Source organism: Rhyacophila brunnea, unplaced genomic scaffold (assembly GCF_057557595.1).
Source record: "Rhyacophila brunnea isolate RB1 unplaced genomic scaffold, BYU_Rbru_1.0 scaffold_21, whole genome shotgun sequence".
NCBI classification, from domain to species: Eukaryota; Metazoa; Arthropoda; class Insecta; order Trichoptera; family Rhyacophilidae; genus Rhyacophila; species Rhyacophila brunnea.
Window position 1 is genome coordinate 20250855 of NW_028232871.1, and position 18139 is coordinate 20268993.

The 18139-nt window shown below is 34.9% G+C and overlaps 3 protein-coding genes and 1 long non-coding RNA gene across 5 annotated transcripts in view; 1 reads left to right on the forward strand and 3 right to left on the reverse strand.

Moving 5' to 3' along the window:
* Window positions 1-983: 983 nt before the first annotated feature.
* LOC147070814 (uncharacterized) lies at window positions 984-2758 on the reverse strand. Its single transcript, XR_015070886.1, has 3 exons — window positions 2538-2758; window positions 2075-2300; window positions 984-1770 (listed from the first exon to the last, which is right to left on the reverse strand). It is a non-coding gene; the product is annotated as an uncharacterized LOC147070814 (long non-coding RNA).
* Window positions 2759-3257: 499 nt separating this feature from the next.
* On the reverse strand, window positions 3258-5338 carry Grx5 (Glutaredoxin 5). Its single transcript, XM_085948814.1, has 2 exons — window positions 4989-5338; window positions 3258-3501 (listed from the first exon to the last, which is right to left on the reverse strand). The coding sequence occupies exons 1-2, from the start codon at window positions 5242-5244 to the stop codon at window positions 3332-3334; spliced, it is 426 nt and encodes a 141-aa protein (XP_085804940.1). The 5' UTR covers window positions 5245-5338; the 3' UTR covers window positions 3258-3331.
* A 385-nt stretch (window positions 5339-5723) lies between these two features.
* Window positions 5724-18139, reverse strand: part of LOC147070816 (putative 4-coumarate--CoA ligase 1) — a 35838-nt gene continuing 23422 nt past the window's right edge. Inside the window, exons 1-9 of one of the 2 annotated variants that reach the window (XM_085948844.1) lie at window positions 14054-14098; window positions 13545-13755; window positions 12571-12717; window positions 12268-12474; window positions 11910-12018; window positions 11154-11380; window positions 10262-10440; window positions 8998-9153; window positions 5724-6317 (exon numbers count right to left, since the gene is read on the reverse strand). In XM_085948844.1, the coding sequence (XP_085804970.1) occupies window positions 6027-6317; window positions 8998-9153; window positions 10262-10440; window positions 11154-11380; window positions 11910-12018; window positions 12268-12474; window positions 12571-12717; window positions 13545-13719 (1491 nt within the window). In that variant the 5' untranslated portion in view covers window positions 13720-13755; window positions 14054-14098 and the 3' untranslated portion in view covers window positions 5724-6026. Of the gene's footprint in view, window positions 6318-8997; window positions 9154-10261; window positions 10441-11153; window positions 11381-11909; window positions 12019-12267; window positions 12475-12570; window positions 12718-13544; window positions 13756-14053; window positions 14099-18139 lie in introns of those variants that run through there. The other variant, XM_085948843.1, reaches the window with a different exon arrangement.
* On the forward strand, window positions 6681-8968 carry LOC147070817 (uncharacterized). The gene has a single exon (XM_085948842.1). It carries the CDS (start codon window positions 6756-6758, stop codon window positions 8661-8663), a length of 1908 nt encoding a protein of 635 aa, XP_085804968.1. The 5' UTR covers window positions 6681-6755; the 3' UTR covers window positions 8664-8968.

Below are 18139 nucleotides of genomic sequence, written 5' to 3' on the forward strand. Positions count from 1 at the left end.
ATCGACCATTAGTGGAAAAGACGGTTTTGATGCAGAGACAGCTTAGCACTATATTATTATCTATGAAAGGAACAGGGAATTTCAATTACCACGAAAAAGATGCTTGTACAAACATTAGTGTTTTCCATATTTTGTACCATGTCAAGTCATTAACCTTGAGGGCAAGGGAGCCGAAGGCAATTGATGACTTCAGATAAAAGAACGGTTCGACAATATATTTGAGATGTATTCTGCAGTTTTTTGGACATATTGTTTGGCGCGGACCGGATAACCTAGAGATTGGTGGTTTTGGGTAGCCTCCAAGAATGACATAGCAGGAGAAGAGCGTCAGCACGCTGGAGCTGACTGGGAGCAGCCTTCACCTGAGAGAAGTAGAGGGTCGAGAGGGGTGGTAAATCTTGGTCGCTCCAAACATGACAGAATTTCAAAGTGGTCACGATCCTCAGCCACAAGTGAATGACCAAGAAGAGATTATACTAAAATAATTAGAGAAAAATATTTTAGATCATAAAAGATGATTTTATAACTAACACCTACTCTGTAATTTTCCATCAGCGATCGGACACTATTTCAAGGCAGACCTCTTAAAGTAAAGTTACGTTCCATTATAAAATGCTAGGTATTTTATAATATATATTTTTTTTATTGTTAAAATATTGTTCTTTTATGATCTCCCACAATGTACACGATGTTTAGTCATACTTAACCTCTTGAGACCCGAGATAGAACCAGTCATGAGAAAAAATATTTGTGCATTTTACTGTTCCATAAATATTATTAAGATCACAAAAAAAAAATTAAAATATTTTTTTTACTATATATTAACTAAAATCCACTACGTGCACGTGAGTGCATCTCAGGTCACAATAGAGTACAATATTGGATACAGTACAAACAATGAAATGAAACAAAAACAATGTGATATCCATATAATGATACAATTTTATTAGAAAAATAATACAATAATCATAATAATATAATGGTGATTGGAAAATTATATTTATTTACATTAAAAATATAGTACATTAACGGTCAAAACCCTAAAATACTACACATTAATTAGCGCACTTCAGGGAATAGGTTTAGGGACAACCATTCTTTGCTGTAGAAGTAGATCTGTGTTTACTCAGTGTGTTATTGAAGCTAATGGTGAAGAGTTTCTTGGATGACCTTGTATCGATGATGATACTGATGGCTAAGTGACTTTCATACCAAATCGTAGGGTTTGCAAGTCTGATTTTCCATGACTATGAAGTATTCCAATCACAGTGAATATTTTCTTTCCTATAAGTTTGCATGTACAATGAGCAAACAATTTCATGTCCATGTCCAACAAGTCCATGTCCACAGTGGTCAAAGATCCTCACAGTTTACATGCTTGATGTCCTGTGAAGGCAAACACACCACTGTGAAGATTAATGCGGCTCATCGACTTGTAATCAGTATTTTACAACAGCTGACTGAGTGATGCATATCGTTCTTCGTCTTCTTTGAATCATAACACGTATTGGCCTGAAATAACGAATCGGTGAGGTTGAAGCTGGTAAAAAAGTCATATGTGTAGACGTACAAGGGCAGTTGTTGTGAAGCCAAAGTAACATCACAGCGTTGCATTGAGATTGTATCGTATCTTCATCAGATAGGTAGGATTCACTTCCCCACATGGAGAATAATTTATAGAGCAATTGGAGTCCAGCACCCAATAAACCATATATGGCCATGAACTGAACTCTTCAGCTCAGCATCATTCGTCTTATTAGGCTCAGCGTACTGAAACAATAGAAAATACAATACTATGAATTAATCGATACATTTATTCCTATTTATTAAGTATTCAACACCAGGAATATAAATACTAATGGCCAATAGTATTAATCACTAGGTATATTAAGTATATTAATTATTCTGTCCATCGAATCCTCAATATGGAGATCACAAAGCCCTTTCATCACAAACTGTATCAATTTAATTGGTACTTAATTGATTTTTTAGCAGTGCATGCACTTGCCTAATAAAATGATAAGTTTGATATTTATGACTAAATGATAAAGTAATATAATATGAGCATTGATACCTTATGGTTTCATAAGCCAGGATAGGATCCTGGATTGTGATTTTGAAGGATGTATCTCAGCCTCTAGCAGTGAGTAAAGTTCACTGGTTCTCCAGAATAAAGTCATCATCTGGGCCCAGGAGATGAATGTGAACATCATTACTGTCGTCAGGGTTATATCCTCCACCAACTTCGACATCATTATCATTCAAAATATCACCAATATGCTGGCTATTCAAGGATTCGTCTAAATGTAAACAAAAAACATAACCTCAATAAATCAGATATACTAATGTCAAAATATATCACTCTAGACCTGAGTTACTCATGTGTGTACCGAATTTTGAAACTATGATTATAATATTTTACAAAAGTGTAAAGATAATTTAAAGTATACGGAATATTACTATGATTCATTGTGAAACTAAATACATCATTGGTTTTTAATATAAATAAATATTAATATTTAATTAAAAGCACTTACTTGTCAGAGTTGACTTTTTAGCCGCCATTTTTGTCTTGTGCAAATATCCATAACTTCAAAGTCAAAATAACAATTTATTTTAAAACTACATAGGCTAGTGTTTTGCTCTAGTGGTAGAAAAATATACTATCTATACCACTGTAGTCAAATGCGGTTCAAGTATCCATTCAAATCATTACTAAAAAATATTTAAATAACGTCCACATATGTGTACCTCAGGACGCAAGAGGTTAACTATAAGTAAATCATTATACAGTGGCACCATAGGTATGGCAAAGGCGGCTTGTAGTGGTGTTGTTTGTTAGCATCGAAACAGGTACTCAGCAAACAAATTCAATACACCCGTTAATCACATGTGGTGATATATAATAAAATACCTATACCTGTTTAACGTTATCATGCAGAGAAAATCTGTTCAGTGACTAACAATACTTCTAAATAATGACAGAATTTTGAAACACAATTGACATATTCTGTCAAAATAATCAAATAATGTTATATATTATTTCTTCTGAATTTTAATCGAAATACAATACTATGTTTCCTTGAATTCTGTATATAATAAATACACTTGACTATTTTGACAGAAACATGCATATCTTAAGACTGCCATTATTTAGTAGCAGTGCAACTTATATTAGTCAGGTTCATTGAATGGTAACATTTCTGCGTCTATTATGAAGGCCATATGGGTAAATAATAACCATTAAAACAACATCATTTTACAAACAAAAACTTTAATCGATAATAATATTATAAACAAATCTCTTCATCATAGGATAATTAAATAGGGTCTACTTCTTTTCGTCAGCTGTTAATAATGCGCTTTTGATTCCAACTTTTTGTAATTCTCCAACTAGATCACCAGACTGATGCATCTGCAGCATTATATCGCAGCCGCCCACAAATTCACCATTTATAAAGATCTGTGGTATTGTCGGCCAGTTTGAATAATCTTTTATACCTGAAACAATAAGGATTTATTAAGAGCTGTTTATTTCACCTATTTTAGTGCAGTGTCTTATCAAATTTGCATGATATTTTTAATGTTTTTGAATTCAGACCGTGAGCTGAATAGGTTGAATAATTAATGGCAAACAATTGTTTCTCGTTTAAAAAATGTGTCAAAAGACCTCTTCATGGCGTGGCATGGGATTCACACCGGTTTGTTAAACCAATGATGATGATGTAGGTTTCACTCAATTTTATTCAAAAATAAACCTTCAAATTTTGTATGGACAACTGCAATTATTTCAATCAACTAATAATATTGAGTCAGTGAGAAGTGAAGTGTATTAACTGATATTTTTGAAAAAAAAAATGAGTTAAACACGTTGTGGTATTATTCTACATGTTTTAAATTATCATATTAGTAAATAGTATTATTTTTGTAAAACAAAAATATGCATTCAGTCATCTTGTTACAGTCATGGGTAGCGGTCTGTAATTACATGCACAAACGCTGTTGTTACAATTATAGACATGTTCACTCATTCAACATTCAATGAGCAGGTTGATGAGCTGATTTGCTTTCTGATTTTCTGTAAACAGACTACGATCCAGATTGAACGTGTAATGCCAGCCAAACGGTGATTATGACTAACAAGCTAAAGTAAAACAATTGACAATTATTATAAGTAGAAGTGAAATAAACTTACTACTTTACATTTTGACAATCAATAAACTATTTTTATGTTCATATTCCATATTAGTATATAAAAAATACAGAAGCTAATTAACCTATAACTTTAAATAGAGAAGTTTTGTCACTTCACATTTTGTGGGCTCAATTATTGTAAAAAATATTGTCGCTGAATATTTAATAGGTATATCGTATGTGACATTTGGCACATTCTGAGATAATTGAGAAAAACTATTTAAAAAAATACTTCAGTTTACACATTCATGGAATTACTGCTGGCATTATGTATTATCGCAACCAAAGTTGCAAGACTGCATGCATAGATCAGAAAAGTTCAGCGGCTTACTTTCACGCAATATCTGCGCACGTGCAGTAGAATGATAATACAAACTATACCGTGCAGCACAGAAAACCTTCACGCAACAACAACCGACGCGTCTCACTGCCATTTGAAAAATGAGTTTGGTGCTACAATTAGCATTTTTATGTGTGAACAGTTATTATCGCAAAAGTTTAATTTATACGCCATTGCTGATAGTAAATTCATGCACGTATACAGGCCCTATAACAAATACATAATAAGTATATTATTATGCAATCATAATTTTGTTAAACTATAATTTAACACAGAACAGTTACCTACTGAAATATACCATCACCTTTTTTATTTTTTAATAATATAGATGATTAATAATTAAAAGGGCTCTTGTTAAGAGTACTGTTGTAGATATTGAATAAAAGTAACCAAAAATCAAAGTAGCCTAACCTAATCACTAAATCAGTTTATGACTGTGGGAATATTTATTTACCTTGTCTGATTGCTTCATCTTGTAGAACATCATGGCTGTCATATTCTACGCCGTGCATTCTGAAAATTTGAACGACGGCATTGCTGAAGCCGCATTTTGGTGCATCGGGTACACCTTTCATAAATACGACGACTTTGTTGTTTTTTACTAACTTATCGATGGCTTCTTTTGCGGCGGGTTTAGCGCAATAAAACCTTGCGGGAGTTAATAATCCACGCCCAAACGCAGAAAACGACGCTTTCACAGCAATATTCATATTTATTTTATCTTAGAATGAATACTTCGGAAGCTTTTTTATGACAGGTGAAAACTGACAGTTCTCAATTTTTCCATTAACTTCTTCTTCTTCTATAATAGACAAATTTTACATGTACGTTTCCTACTAAGGGATACTTGCTAAGTCCATTGCTATAGTATTACCAGCCAAAGTGAATGCTTTGCAATTATTGAAATGTTAAGACACTAGGTAGGTAGATACATACCTACTATAAATAATTAATTTAGGTCAAGGCATTTTGCTGATACTATTTATTAGGCAGTCAACGTGCTTTCTTTGAAAAAAATCTCAGGTGAATAAAAAATATACTTGCCTTTACACACTTACCGTTTACTATTTTTTATCATTGCAGAGCGTCGTGAGCTTCACTGAGTGGTATGGCCAAGTAATTTTTTATTGGGTTCAGGATTCGTGTTTTATTAGGCTGAATGATATTATTTAAATAAAAAGCCAGTAGGTACATATTTTCTATAACTTTTAATATTTTAACATAATTATTAACCTATCTAGCAAAGTTGGAAAAACATAATATTATACGTACACAATAAAATAACATTTAATTAAAAAAGCAGTACGTCCAATCCCGTCATATTATTAAAATTAAAACCAAACAAAGGTACAATATGGAAACACGAAGTCAACATTAATCTTTCGCGCTGCAGATCGAACTGGACTTGTTTTTAAAAGATATATTTATTTCGTCATAATATACAAATTTTATTAATAGTAGGTCTACCTAAATCATCCAATTTGAGTTTTTTTTATTTGGATGTATTTTTACCTAAAACCTTAAGTTCATTTCGCATTATTTTACCTCCGGGGTTACGAGGGATGGATTCAATTATTGCTACACCACCTTCTAACCATTTATATTTTGCCAATTTAGTTTTTACCCAGTTGTACACATCTTTTTCGTTTAATGTAGCGCCATGCTTAATAACAATGAAAGCTTTCGGTAATTCTCCAGCAAGATGGTCGGGTATTCCTACAACTGCTGCATCAGCAACTTCTGGCATTTCCATTATTATGTTTTCAAGTTCAGTCGGGGATACCTTAAATAAAATAAACATATTAGATTAGCGGTATTTTCAACTAAATGGTGGTTGGTGGTGTGGTGGTCAATTTGATAATAATTTTTTGTATTAATACCTATGCAATCGAAAAAAGATATACAATATCAAGTCGTGAAACATTGAATTGAGTTTGTATCAGAGAATTAGTACCTATTAAACATTTATTTAAAAAAAAAACTTGGCTTCAAATGAGCGTTCTTTCATTTTTGAGATTAGGTACACATTCCAACTTGAAAGAACGTCGCATTGTGGTGCAAGACTGTTACATTTATTTTAGATAGGTAGGTAAAACAATATGAAAATGTTGGCGAGCAGCGCGATGTTGCAACACTTAATAATCATAGACAATAATTTCGCAAAGACGAGAGGTCGCGTCAGTTGTGTTGTGTGCGACAGGTATTATTGTTATAAGAAAGGATGGAAAACGCCGAAGAAGTATTTCAATTCTTAGAGGAATTTACCAAACGTCGACCTAAAGTGATACCCAGGGAACTGGAGGACTATTTAAACTTCGTGGCGGCGACCGGCGACCCGATATACCAATGGTCGTTAGTTAAAAATCTTTTCAAGGAAAAGCTGTTGAGCGTTATCACAGAGTTCTACGAGACTTCTCCCGGTTTAGATATCCCGCACTGTCCGAATGTCGATATATTTAGCTACGAAACAATGAAAAATAACTTATTAGAAAAAATTGACGCCTTCCCGTCGGCCCCTTTCACAATCCAGAGGATTTGCGAATTGTTAACCGCGCCGAGAAAACAATACAGCAGAATCGACAAGTTCATGAGGGCGTTCGAGAAGAACATCCTGGTGGTCAGCACAAGAGACCCCGGACCCCTGCGACACACCGAATCGGAGAACGGCGAAGCTGCGGAGTCCATGGTGAACGGTTCGGACAGTAATTCAGAATACAACGTGGACGTCGAAATGGAAGACATCTCCAGTTGGAAAGAAAACACTGACAACCTGCACGGATACGCCGTCCAGTCGGGATCGTCCACGACCGGCAGGACGCAGCCCGAGGCTGATAATGTACCTTACGCGGCCCAGAATGGGCCTGCGGCGACCGACCGACCTGCGGTGGCTCGAGTAGAATTAATGACGATCGAAGCGGACGCCAACGTTTCTTCGATAGCGGAAGACCTGCCGGAGTCGTCGACCAGCGACTCGGATCTCTCGCCCCCCGAGCCTGACGGCAAACAAAATGAAGATTCAGACTCTGACAAAAGCGACGTATCCCCCATCAGTTCAGTCATCACCGTACTGCCCGCCGATTCCGTCAATTCTCCCACGGCCGATCTGCAACCCGAGTCAACCTCCACTAGCCACGAAAAACCAATTGTCATCAGCGAAAGTTCCATTACCACTTCCGATTCGATTGTATCTGAACACAAAGCGGTGCATGACGAGACAGAATTCGAAGCTGCGAGTAGTTCTATAGAAGTTGATGATAATATCACCCAAGAGACTGAAGACAAAGAAAACACTTCCCCCTCCTCTCCGACTGTGCCGTCACCCGACACTGATGATGACAAATGTTCAGAGTCTGATCGCGTTACTGAATCGATACCCGTCGTCAGAGAGCCGGAACCCGACCAATTACCTGATACGAGCTCTGACAAAAAATCTATCGTCGAAGAGGATTCCACCAGTACAGATGACCTGGTATCGGACAGTCGCAATATCGACGATGACATGTTGTGTAAAACTGAAATGGAAACATCAGAAGTCACCCCCTCACTGGAGCCCTCCGTAGTCACCACTTCAAACGAGTCGGTTTCGGATGTTTCTGATAGATTTACAGTAGAAACTTCCGATTCAAAGGTTGTAGATAGCACGGTAGAATATCCGACTGCTTCGCCCGGCGATGTCGATGAGATGAAAAGCACAGACCCTCCGTCTTCACGGGAGAGCAGCCCCGTTGAATCATTGAGCGATCCAATAGTGGAGACGTCTTCTGCGCCCGTCGAATCCAGCACAGGCTCCGAGTGCCCTCGTGTAGCTGAAAATCTACCCGAAAGCACTTCGGACGATTCAAATAACGACTCTGAAATGTCTTCCACCGATGATTTGAATTCTGCGGTTGTCTCTAATTCATATACCACTCCGGCCGATACAGTAGAATCCATGACGGAAGACGTGGAAGCGGTGGTCGTATCCAATTCTACTGCAGTTTCAAATTCGTCCCCTCTCACAAACGCCGACGATCCGATTGTGACCGATTCCACCGAGACGACGTCTTCGGTCCCTGACAAATCAGAAGCGAGCGGCAGCCCACCCGCCCCCATCGTGAGCTCCCAGACTGATGACACGCCCCATTCGTAGACGCGTCTTCGCCGACTAGACAATGAGACAGCTACATGTTCAATTATATTTTACGGGGCTCCATAAAAAATAAGTTACCTTAATACTCTTATATAGAATTCGTAATAGGCAAGACTCGATTGTCACGTTTCTCTCCCGCCGTTTTCTCGCATCAGAAAAATAATAATGAGGCTTCATCTTTGAATTGAACTTAGCGTCGTTTTATTAAACTGTGCTACAAATAGTTTTATATTTTTTATGTAACGTTTAGGATAATAAGTTAACATAAGTCTGTATCTAGGAGTAAATATAAATAAATTTTCACAATGACGCCGTCTGTTCAATTTCCCCTCACCTGATTCCCTTTGACTTTGATCAGCTCCTTAGTCCTGTCGACGATGAAAAAGAAATGATCTTCATCGTAATGGGCAACGTCTCCTGTGTGCAGCCACCCGTTTTCGTCTACAGTCTCTCTAGTCGCCGCTTCATTATTCAAATATCCTTTCATAACCTATTATTATGTAACATTATTAACATCATCAATATACACCATTTAATAAACAAGTTGCTGTTAATTTAAGGATGTTGTATCGGTACATATTCTATCAAAATATATTATAGTATCAGTAAGTAATGTACTATAGTAGTAAAATAATGTCATTATGTCCTTTAAAAGAATTTGTCTGTGAAACATTTTTTCTAAACATCTAAAAAAATACTTTTAAAAGTTGTAAAGCCTTGCCAAGGCTTTAGTATCAATACCTGTTATTCATATTAGGTGTTATCCACATTATAATGTTGGGATGTTTTAACTTTCTTTAGGGGACTTTTCAACACCTCTCTGTTATGTTGTACAGAATGTATCACATCGCAAAACCATCATAGTATAAATTCTTTTTCTGAGAATAAAATTAAATATTCTCTAAGGCAGGCATTACACGTTTAAAGCGGAACGCGGATGGTAGATGTCAAAAATCAAAGCAATTCATTTCATCAATCTGCTCATTACACGTTTAATCTAAAATCAGGATCAAACTGCCCAGATTGACCGAACAGTGCATGCCTAAGGACATTATACTAAAATCAATCATTTTTAACTATCTACAGCAGACACTACTCTCAGACATGTTGATGTCTGTAACCTACTCAGTAGAACATGTTTGCTTCAGTATTGAGATAGGAAAGGAAGATGATTCCCGAGTATAATATAATGTTTTTAAAGAATGGGTTAAAAATGTGAAACAATTTGGACAGGGGTAAAATATGTTGTGACAATGGGGGGAGTCGGGATCAAAATTATGTGACTTCATTTATGGACGAACCCTTATATATCATAACAAAAGCATCATATCAATACTTTTTTGACAACATCCCTAGTTGTGTCCATCCCATGTCCAATACTGATTTCTTATACAATTTTATGAATCAAGGCTTCTTGTATTCATGAACGTACAGTAATTTTGTATTATAAGATGTAAAGACATAAATTTGTTTTATAACAGCGAAGATTATATTATTAAACCATTAATTTCTACGGACAACCAAATTACTTATGTATCGCAATAGGTATCCTGTACTTTGCTCTGGTAATTATCCTAATCCAAAGAACATTGTCGTACCTGTGGTCCTCTGATCATCATTTCTCCAGATGAATTTGGTCCGAGTGTCTTTCCGGTGGTCAGGGAGACAACTTTGCATTCCGTGCCGGGTACTAATTGCCCAACGGAGCCGAGTTTAGACCTCGGGTAAATAAACGGAGTGACCGATATTGCGGGAGAACTTTCTGTCATGCCAAAGCCTGTCATCAATAATACAATATATTATTTGGTAAATTTAACAGCTTGATTCCAGTAATTACTATTTTGTTTAATTACAATAGTGCAGAAATTTAATTTAATTGCCATAATATTAATTTTATTAGTATGCACTTATATTTTTTGGTTCATCCCATCTTTTATTAATTTGAATTATGTAATGAAACAGATAGGATAGATAGCATCATTTATGTATGTCAAGCGTAAATGGTGGATTTTAATATTAGATTCTTTTTTCCATCGAATTGTATTTTCAAATTAGAACAATAATTAATAACACACATCCTTATTAACTGATAAAACCTTTGTTGCAATATTATACAGAAGCAATATAAAATGCAAATTTATTTGCAACATTTTAAAAAATTGAATTCCGTAAACCATTAAGTTTTTTAACATTAAACTTTTGGCAGGTTTTAGGAGTTATTTTGTATGAAATTACACATGGAATATGTACATATTTGACTATGTGGACTTATCGGTTCTTGAAAAAAGACACTGGATTAAGATTTTAAATAAAACCTTTATCCTGCTTAGTATAAAGATTTGGGATTTCATTTACTTTATATTTTGATCAAATTTATAAATTGATAATGTGCAAACTGCGTTGTTCAGTATTTTTCCAATAAAATTATTGTATATTTCCTTAGTTATAATAACACTATTCAATAGGTTTGTAAATAATTCAAATGATTACCAAACTGCAACTTCAATTCTTCTCTTGATTTCCCACATTTGTTGAGGAATTTCTCTAACATGTTCTCAGCGGCGGGCGCTGCCCCAATCACAACCGATTCGATGGATGACAGATGCTCCCGAGTCACCAGCGGGTGGTTAGCTAAGAATGCCAGGAGTGATGGGACAACGAATAATGTCTTAGGTTTGTATTCTGCTAAACATTTTATGTAATCCTCGGGTGTGAACCTTGAATAAGTAACACATTAATTACCGAAGGTATGAGATCGCAAAGACAATGTATTTATATTAACCAACATACAGGATAACTTTGTCTTGATATTTAAATTCAAAATAAACAAACTAGGTATCCAAGTATAGAGGTGGCTTCGAAAACAAAACATGGATATTACCTGTAGTATGCCATGCATAGTATCAGCCACCCCTGTAGTCTGATGCGTAAGGCATTGGCATCTTATCCAGGTTCGATTCCCAGAGAGGTTACAATATATTTTTCTATTATATGATTTCCTCAAAGCCTGCAAAGTGATTTTCTACTGCTTAATTGGGAAATTATCAGAGATGTTGAAGAAACTCTCTTTCTACATAATATGGAGCCTGAATGTGTGAAAGTGTAGGTGAAATAAAGACCCCGTGTCTACTAATTTTCATGCAAGCACTGAAAAGTCAGAAAGGCGTTTGTTGCATGGAAAATGGTACATACTTTTCTTCAACATCCTTAGATATTATCAATTTTTTATTAGTATGTAGTACTTACCTCGGAATGGTGAGTATATGGTTTTTAAGCCTTAAGTTAACATTTAAAATACCATTAAAGCCATAAATGTGGAAGAACGGTGGTACTGTAAGAATAATCTCGCTATTACCTGAAATCATATTTAGAAGAATTAGAAAAATTTTAATAGATTGTCTTGACTAACTATGGATAAACATCTAATCAAAATTCATTTGGCTTATTAATCTAACTGCAATAAGCATTTATTTTCTTTTAAGTATATTACATTTCAAAGACTTGTCTCGGTTGGCGTCCTTTGCGGTATCGACATTTCTATTCATTCATTTGATACAGCTACTACATATTATATAAAATAACGTTAATCAAAAATAATATTCACCTAAGAGTTTGTCTTTTGGGGTTTTGAGGTAGATATCGTGGCACACTTGTTCGAGATTCACAACAAGATTCTTGTGACTTAACATAACTCCCTTAGGCAGGCCAGTTGTCCCGCTAGAGAATGGAATCAAAGCAACACTGTCCTGATCAATTTTGGGTAACTCAGCTTGGTGATCAGCCATCAGCAATGACTTCAAACCGAAGATGCCTAAAATTCAATACGCATTATAATTACCCAGAAAAAATCATGCAAAAAAGATATCAATTTCGAAACGTATCTGGAATATGGAATAAAATAACAAACCTTCTTTTGCATTATCCTCTCCTCCTACGCAGATGGTCCCATTATAATTTGGAAGTTTATTTGTCACTTCTAAAGCTTTTGGCATCAGCATTTCGACAGTAGCTATTGCTTTTACATCTGCTGTTAAAAATTGTCTTGAAATCTCATCTATAATAAAAACAAAAACAATCAATAATGGTTCATCACTTAACTCTCAGTCGGTAAAAGTTTTCATTTAATCTTTGTACTGTATATTGACAACAATATTATTTAATAAGTAAGTGTAGTGTTTGATGGAGTCAAATAAACATAACTAATATCAAATTTAATATATACACAATATTAGGCACCTATATTCAATAAATAACCATATGGTCAAAATCTAACACAAAATAATAATATGTATATTATATTCTTTGTGTAATTTCAAGCAATATGTAACGAAGTACCCAGTGTGACTTCTAAAACCCGCAAAAGTATACAACAACTAATCGGCCAATAAAACCAATACTTGTTCTAATTTAAAATACATACAATACGATGGGAAAAAGAAACTAGTAATGCCAAAACCAACTTTACATCACAAAGACGTTGGTTACTACAAATAATGAAACGCAGATTAATCGGTTTTTAAAACAGACATCTCATATCCATCAAACATTACCTGTACTTACAGTGTGAAGAACCGTGAAGGTGAAATCATGATAGGCAAAACACAAGATACTTAAATTAGAGTACGTAGGGATTATCGGAACTGTGGATGGATGTTTTGTAGCCGGTTGGAGACTATTGTCTGTAAAAATTTCGGACTGATTGGATCTAATGAAGAAGAGTTATCAGTCAAATATAAGATAACCGCTTCGGCAATGGGACAAAGGAGAAAATAAGAAGAATATTACATAAGTATTTGTAACGTTAATTTTATTTAATACATAATATCATTATGTATGAATTGATAAATTTGAAATACCTACATCATTGGATAGGTCACCCACCTTCTGTATATAGTGGATTCGCAAAGGTGACTTTCAACCCAGCTTGCAGCGCTCCATGTATAACGACGACAAATTCTGGAATGTTGGGAAGAATTATTCCAATCATGTCGCCGGGTTTTAAGTGAACAGCAGTCAGAAGTGCTTTCGCACACCTTTGAATCATTGTCTGGCACATGCCGTAACTGTATGATCTCCCCGTGGCACCACATGTCTGCGAAAAAGAAAAAAATGTTTATACACACTAATAATTACCATCTTCAGTATTACAGTATTCACTCGAGACTTTACTGTAAGAAAGAAATTCAGGTTTTTTAGTCAAGAATTATCTTTTCAGTGTTAAAATCTCAGGTTAAGCTGTCAAAATCGAAGTATTTATAGTTTATATTATTACACTTATATAGAGCTAGAAAAGCGATATACAACTCAACCTATTTTATAAAACGTTATTTAACGATATATGGACTTAATTTATTATATATTCTAAATAGTTTTATGTTTTATGGACTCACTTATTTCACCAATTAAGAAAGACGTACCTACTCGATTAATTTGGTAGTCGACTGTCATTGTTTTTAAATTTCCCGCTACAAATTTAGTTGCCAGATGATAATTAATTTCGTATAAATATTATTAGAAATAAAAATAGTTCTAACTGAAACCTATTTTACTAATAATATTTTATATTATTACGTCTTAAAAAAATATAATTTCATAATAATATTAAAGTTAATGCATATAAATAAAATACACAATATGAGATGTCTATCCTAATTAAGTAGGTAGATAGGTACTTAGCACTTCTTTAAAGTGCCATTAATAAAAATACAATATTATTAGCACCCATACATTAGTGTGGTTCTGATATACTGAATCTTGTAACCGTTCATTTTTGTTTAATGGATTTGTCCTAAATTTGGTTGTACATTGTACTCATATCATTACGACAATAATAATTTACTTTAATGCTTACGCAGTTTCTTCCCGTTTCATTGCTTTGTACTCGGGTTGACAATGTGCGAATCATTTTTGTAACTAGGTAGCTACTTTTGTCGACAACACCTATGTAGATAGGTACCTAAGAATATTCACACTATTCCAGAGATCGAAATGGACCAGAGCGCACCGGAGCGCCGTTCCGGTTCATGCAACCGGCAAAATAATTATTGCTCCGTTTCGTGGAAAAAATAATTTAACCGTCTGAAGTAGGTAGCTAGGCCATAAAATAACAAATCAAACACACTTATTTTTATAAAATTAAATAACTACCTATGTTAATATTTACAGAAATGTATCTACCGCTCCGGTTCGTAAAAATATATTTCGAATTGTGCATGTACTACATCATTGTCCCCACATCCTGACACGGGCCCCAGGACAGGATTTTCGGCGGCCCCCCTATAGTGTAATGTTCTATACTAGTGTTTCCCACCTGGAATTCCGCGGAACCCTAGAGACTATAATAATATAATAAAAAATCTAGGAATACAAATACTACACGTTGCTAGTGCTACATAGATTTAAACGTTAATATATTTGAGAAATAAAATAGCACCACAAGCAATTTTTTTAATATTCATAACTAAAATGGTTTCCGAATCCCTAATGGTAAATACTTCGCTGGTCGATCTGCCAAACCGGGTCCCCTCTATGAGTCTCCCGTTAGAGCCCTATCAGTCCGTTCTTGTGGGGACCATGTACCACATACTATGTACCTACATTTTTCTCTAAACGCCAATAAAATAAGTTAACGGTAAGTGTATAATATTATAGCTAAATAGTTAGTTACAGTTAAACAACAAAAGCTAGATCTTATTTAGGTACATGTTCATAATGAACACAGAATAGATAAAAATAAAAACTGTCTCGCCGATGATAACAAATTAAAATATAAAAAAATCTTACGATAAGAAAATTACAAGTAATTAATGTATTTTTAAATTGAAAATATACCAGATTTTTTCGGTTTCAGCCTTGTTTGAGCATTATTAAATCAAATTATCTTTGAGTGTAGCGTGCGATAAAAAATATTGCCGACTTTTCAAGATACCTTACCGACGAGTTTTTTTGCAAATTATTAATAATATTATCTTTGTTAAACAAATGATACACATTTTTTAGGATGTCGAAATAGATCCGTATGTAAGCCACGAGCAGTGGTGTAGTGAGCCGGAGCAATCTGAGACTTTTTTATTTCTTCAAACAGTTGTCATTTATAATACTATATTACACATAATAATTTAGAACAATCTAGGCATATTATATAGACATATAAGTCATTTTGATTTAGTTATGAAAGTTATTTTTATAGAGAAAAATATTGTCCTCTTTTACATAGGCCACGCGCGCACGACAATCATTGGACGTTGTCAGTCAAGTAGGTAAGTGTTCGGTGCAGGGTCAGTTTGGACATCGTCCGGGGATGCTGAACGCGTGTTGATACGCAACATAATATTGTTATGATGATAGTTGACATTCTTAAAGTTTCCGTATCTAACCATCGAACTATTTAAAAAAACAAATGATTTATGAGAATTGAAAAGGACACAATATAACACACTTAGGTAGGTACTATTATTATTTTGACTGCAGCTTGACACTATTATGAATAAAATTAGTTTTAGGCATATGAAGGATGTGATGGAAAAAATCACTACTAATGTTCATACAAACTCGTATAACTGTACCTAACTAAAGTCTTTCCGAACATAAAATTAAATATTATGTTTATGTGATTTACTTATTGATTTTAGCGCGGTATGAGGCGGGGTAAATAGCATGTAGCAGTTGCCGCTGATTTGCACATTTACCCCACCTGTCAGGTACCTATAGCTTTTCGTTGCTTCAACCGCGGATGTAGCGTTTTCCCGAGTAAATTCCCCATACCCAGACCTCCGCATGTTGAGAATAGCAATAAACACCTGGACTGCAGCTATAATTAAGAGTGCTCACCGATAATTATTGCGATCTATCCCATCCACAAGTAGTTATCGAATGCGTATGGCCATTATGACAGCATACCTATATAGGTACAGGTCGCATCAGAATATTCAAGCAGACACTAGATTCCACGGATGTCACGGGTCTTCCATTGGCCACAGTCGTAGAATGCCGAGAGAATGGGGGCCATCCCGTTGAGAACGATGTTCGAGAGACAAATAACAACTAATCAAAAAAATGTAATACTTATTCCATTTATATGTAGAAAAAATGGATTTTTTTCGTTCGGGTTTTCGGGGCGTCCGGGTCCGAATCATCCCCACCATCCTTTGTGTGCGTGCCAGTTTATGTAGGTAGGTATACAGTAGTGTGCGTGGTATGGGTATGTGGATGCGTAAATATCAGGTACCTACGTCCATATTCGTGCACAAGTATAATTATTGACTTCTTGAATTCTTATGTTGACAGCTTGCTCGTAGAAAGTAAGATTTACGGAAATAAAATGCATTCACTTAACTTTCAAGTTTTTTACATTTTATGGAAATATAAACTCCCTATATTATGTAACCACTCCGCATATAGGTATAACACGTTTAATAAAAATATATGCATACCTACTTAACAGAAAGTTACGAATACAATTATTTTAATTGGGTAAATACCTATTTAAGTTGATATCTACATGAGTGTGTTGCATTCTTGTTACATTATGTTTCTTATGAATACATGGATGTAATCATGCAGTGATGTACACTGGGGGTGGGCAGGTCATGCATTGATATGGGGCGGCACTAGAAAATACAAAACTAAGGGAAGTGGGTCACTTTCTGGGTTTCGCTGTAAGAAGGTACGATTCTCGAGTGTCGATAAATATGCGATAAACTTAAACACGTCCCGTTGAAGATAATATTGAAAATGCACTGATTAGCAGAGGCGTAGTAAGGTATTTTACCGCTCGGGGCAGTAACAAAAAATGTGCCCCTCACACAATTCAAAACTTGTACCCATACTAACTACAAATATTAAGTTCACCTGGGACCGGTTAGCATTAACAGATTTACATTATACTAATTTAACAATATTTTTAAAATGTACGCCCTTCCAAAGCTTGTTAAACAAGCATTAAACAATAATCGAAAATATTTATTTTAGAAATAGATACTTAATAAATATAACATAATTATTTGTGCCGCAAGCGATTTTTTTAGACCACACACCCTTTTTATCGTAATCATAAAAAAAGGATCATTTTCCCTACTTTTATAGTCATAAAAATATGACTATAAAAGTAGAGAAAAGTAGATATCATTCTTAAAAAAGAATGAAATTTTCCTCCCAACATTTTCGCTTTCTACTAAATTTTCTCCCGATCTGGGAAGACTACACTAATGTTAGGTGACAAATTTTGAATCACCATTATTAGCTATGCGCCAATAATAAACAAAAAAATTAAATGTGCACGCATTTTTTTATTAAAATATTCATCTGAAAATGTTTTGTTGACCAGTGATTCTGAATATGTATTAAATTATCACTATTAAATTAAGGGGGGACATGCTCGTCGAAGGTCAAAATTGAGTTTTTATTGTATTTTCAAACCATGATCCTGGACACTCCTTAAACGTTGTAGATAATCTATTTATATAATTTTGAAGCCT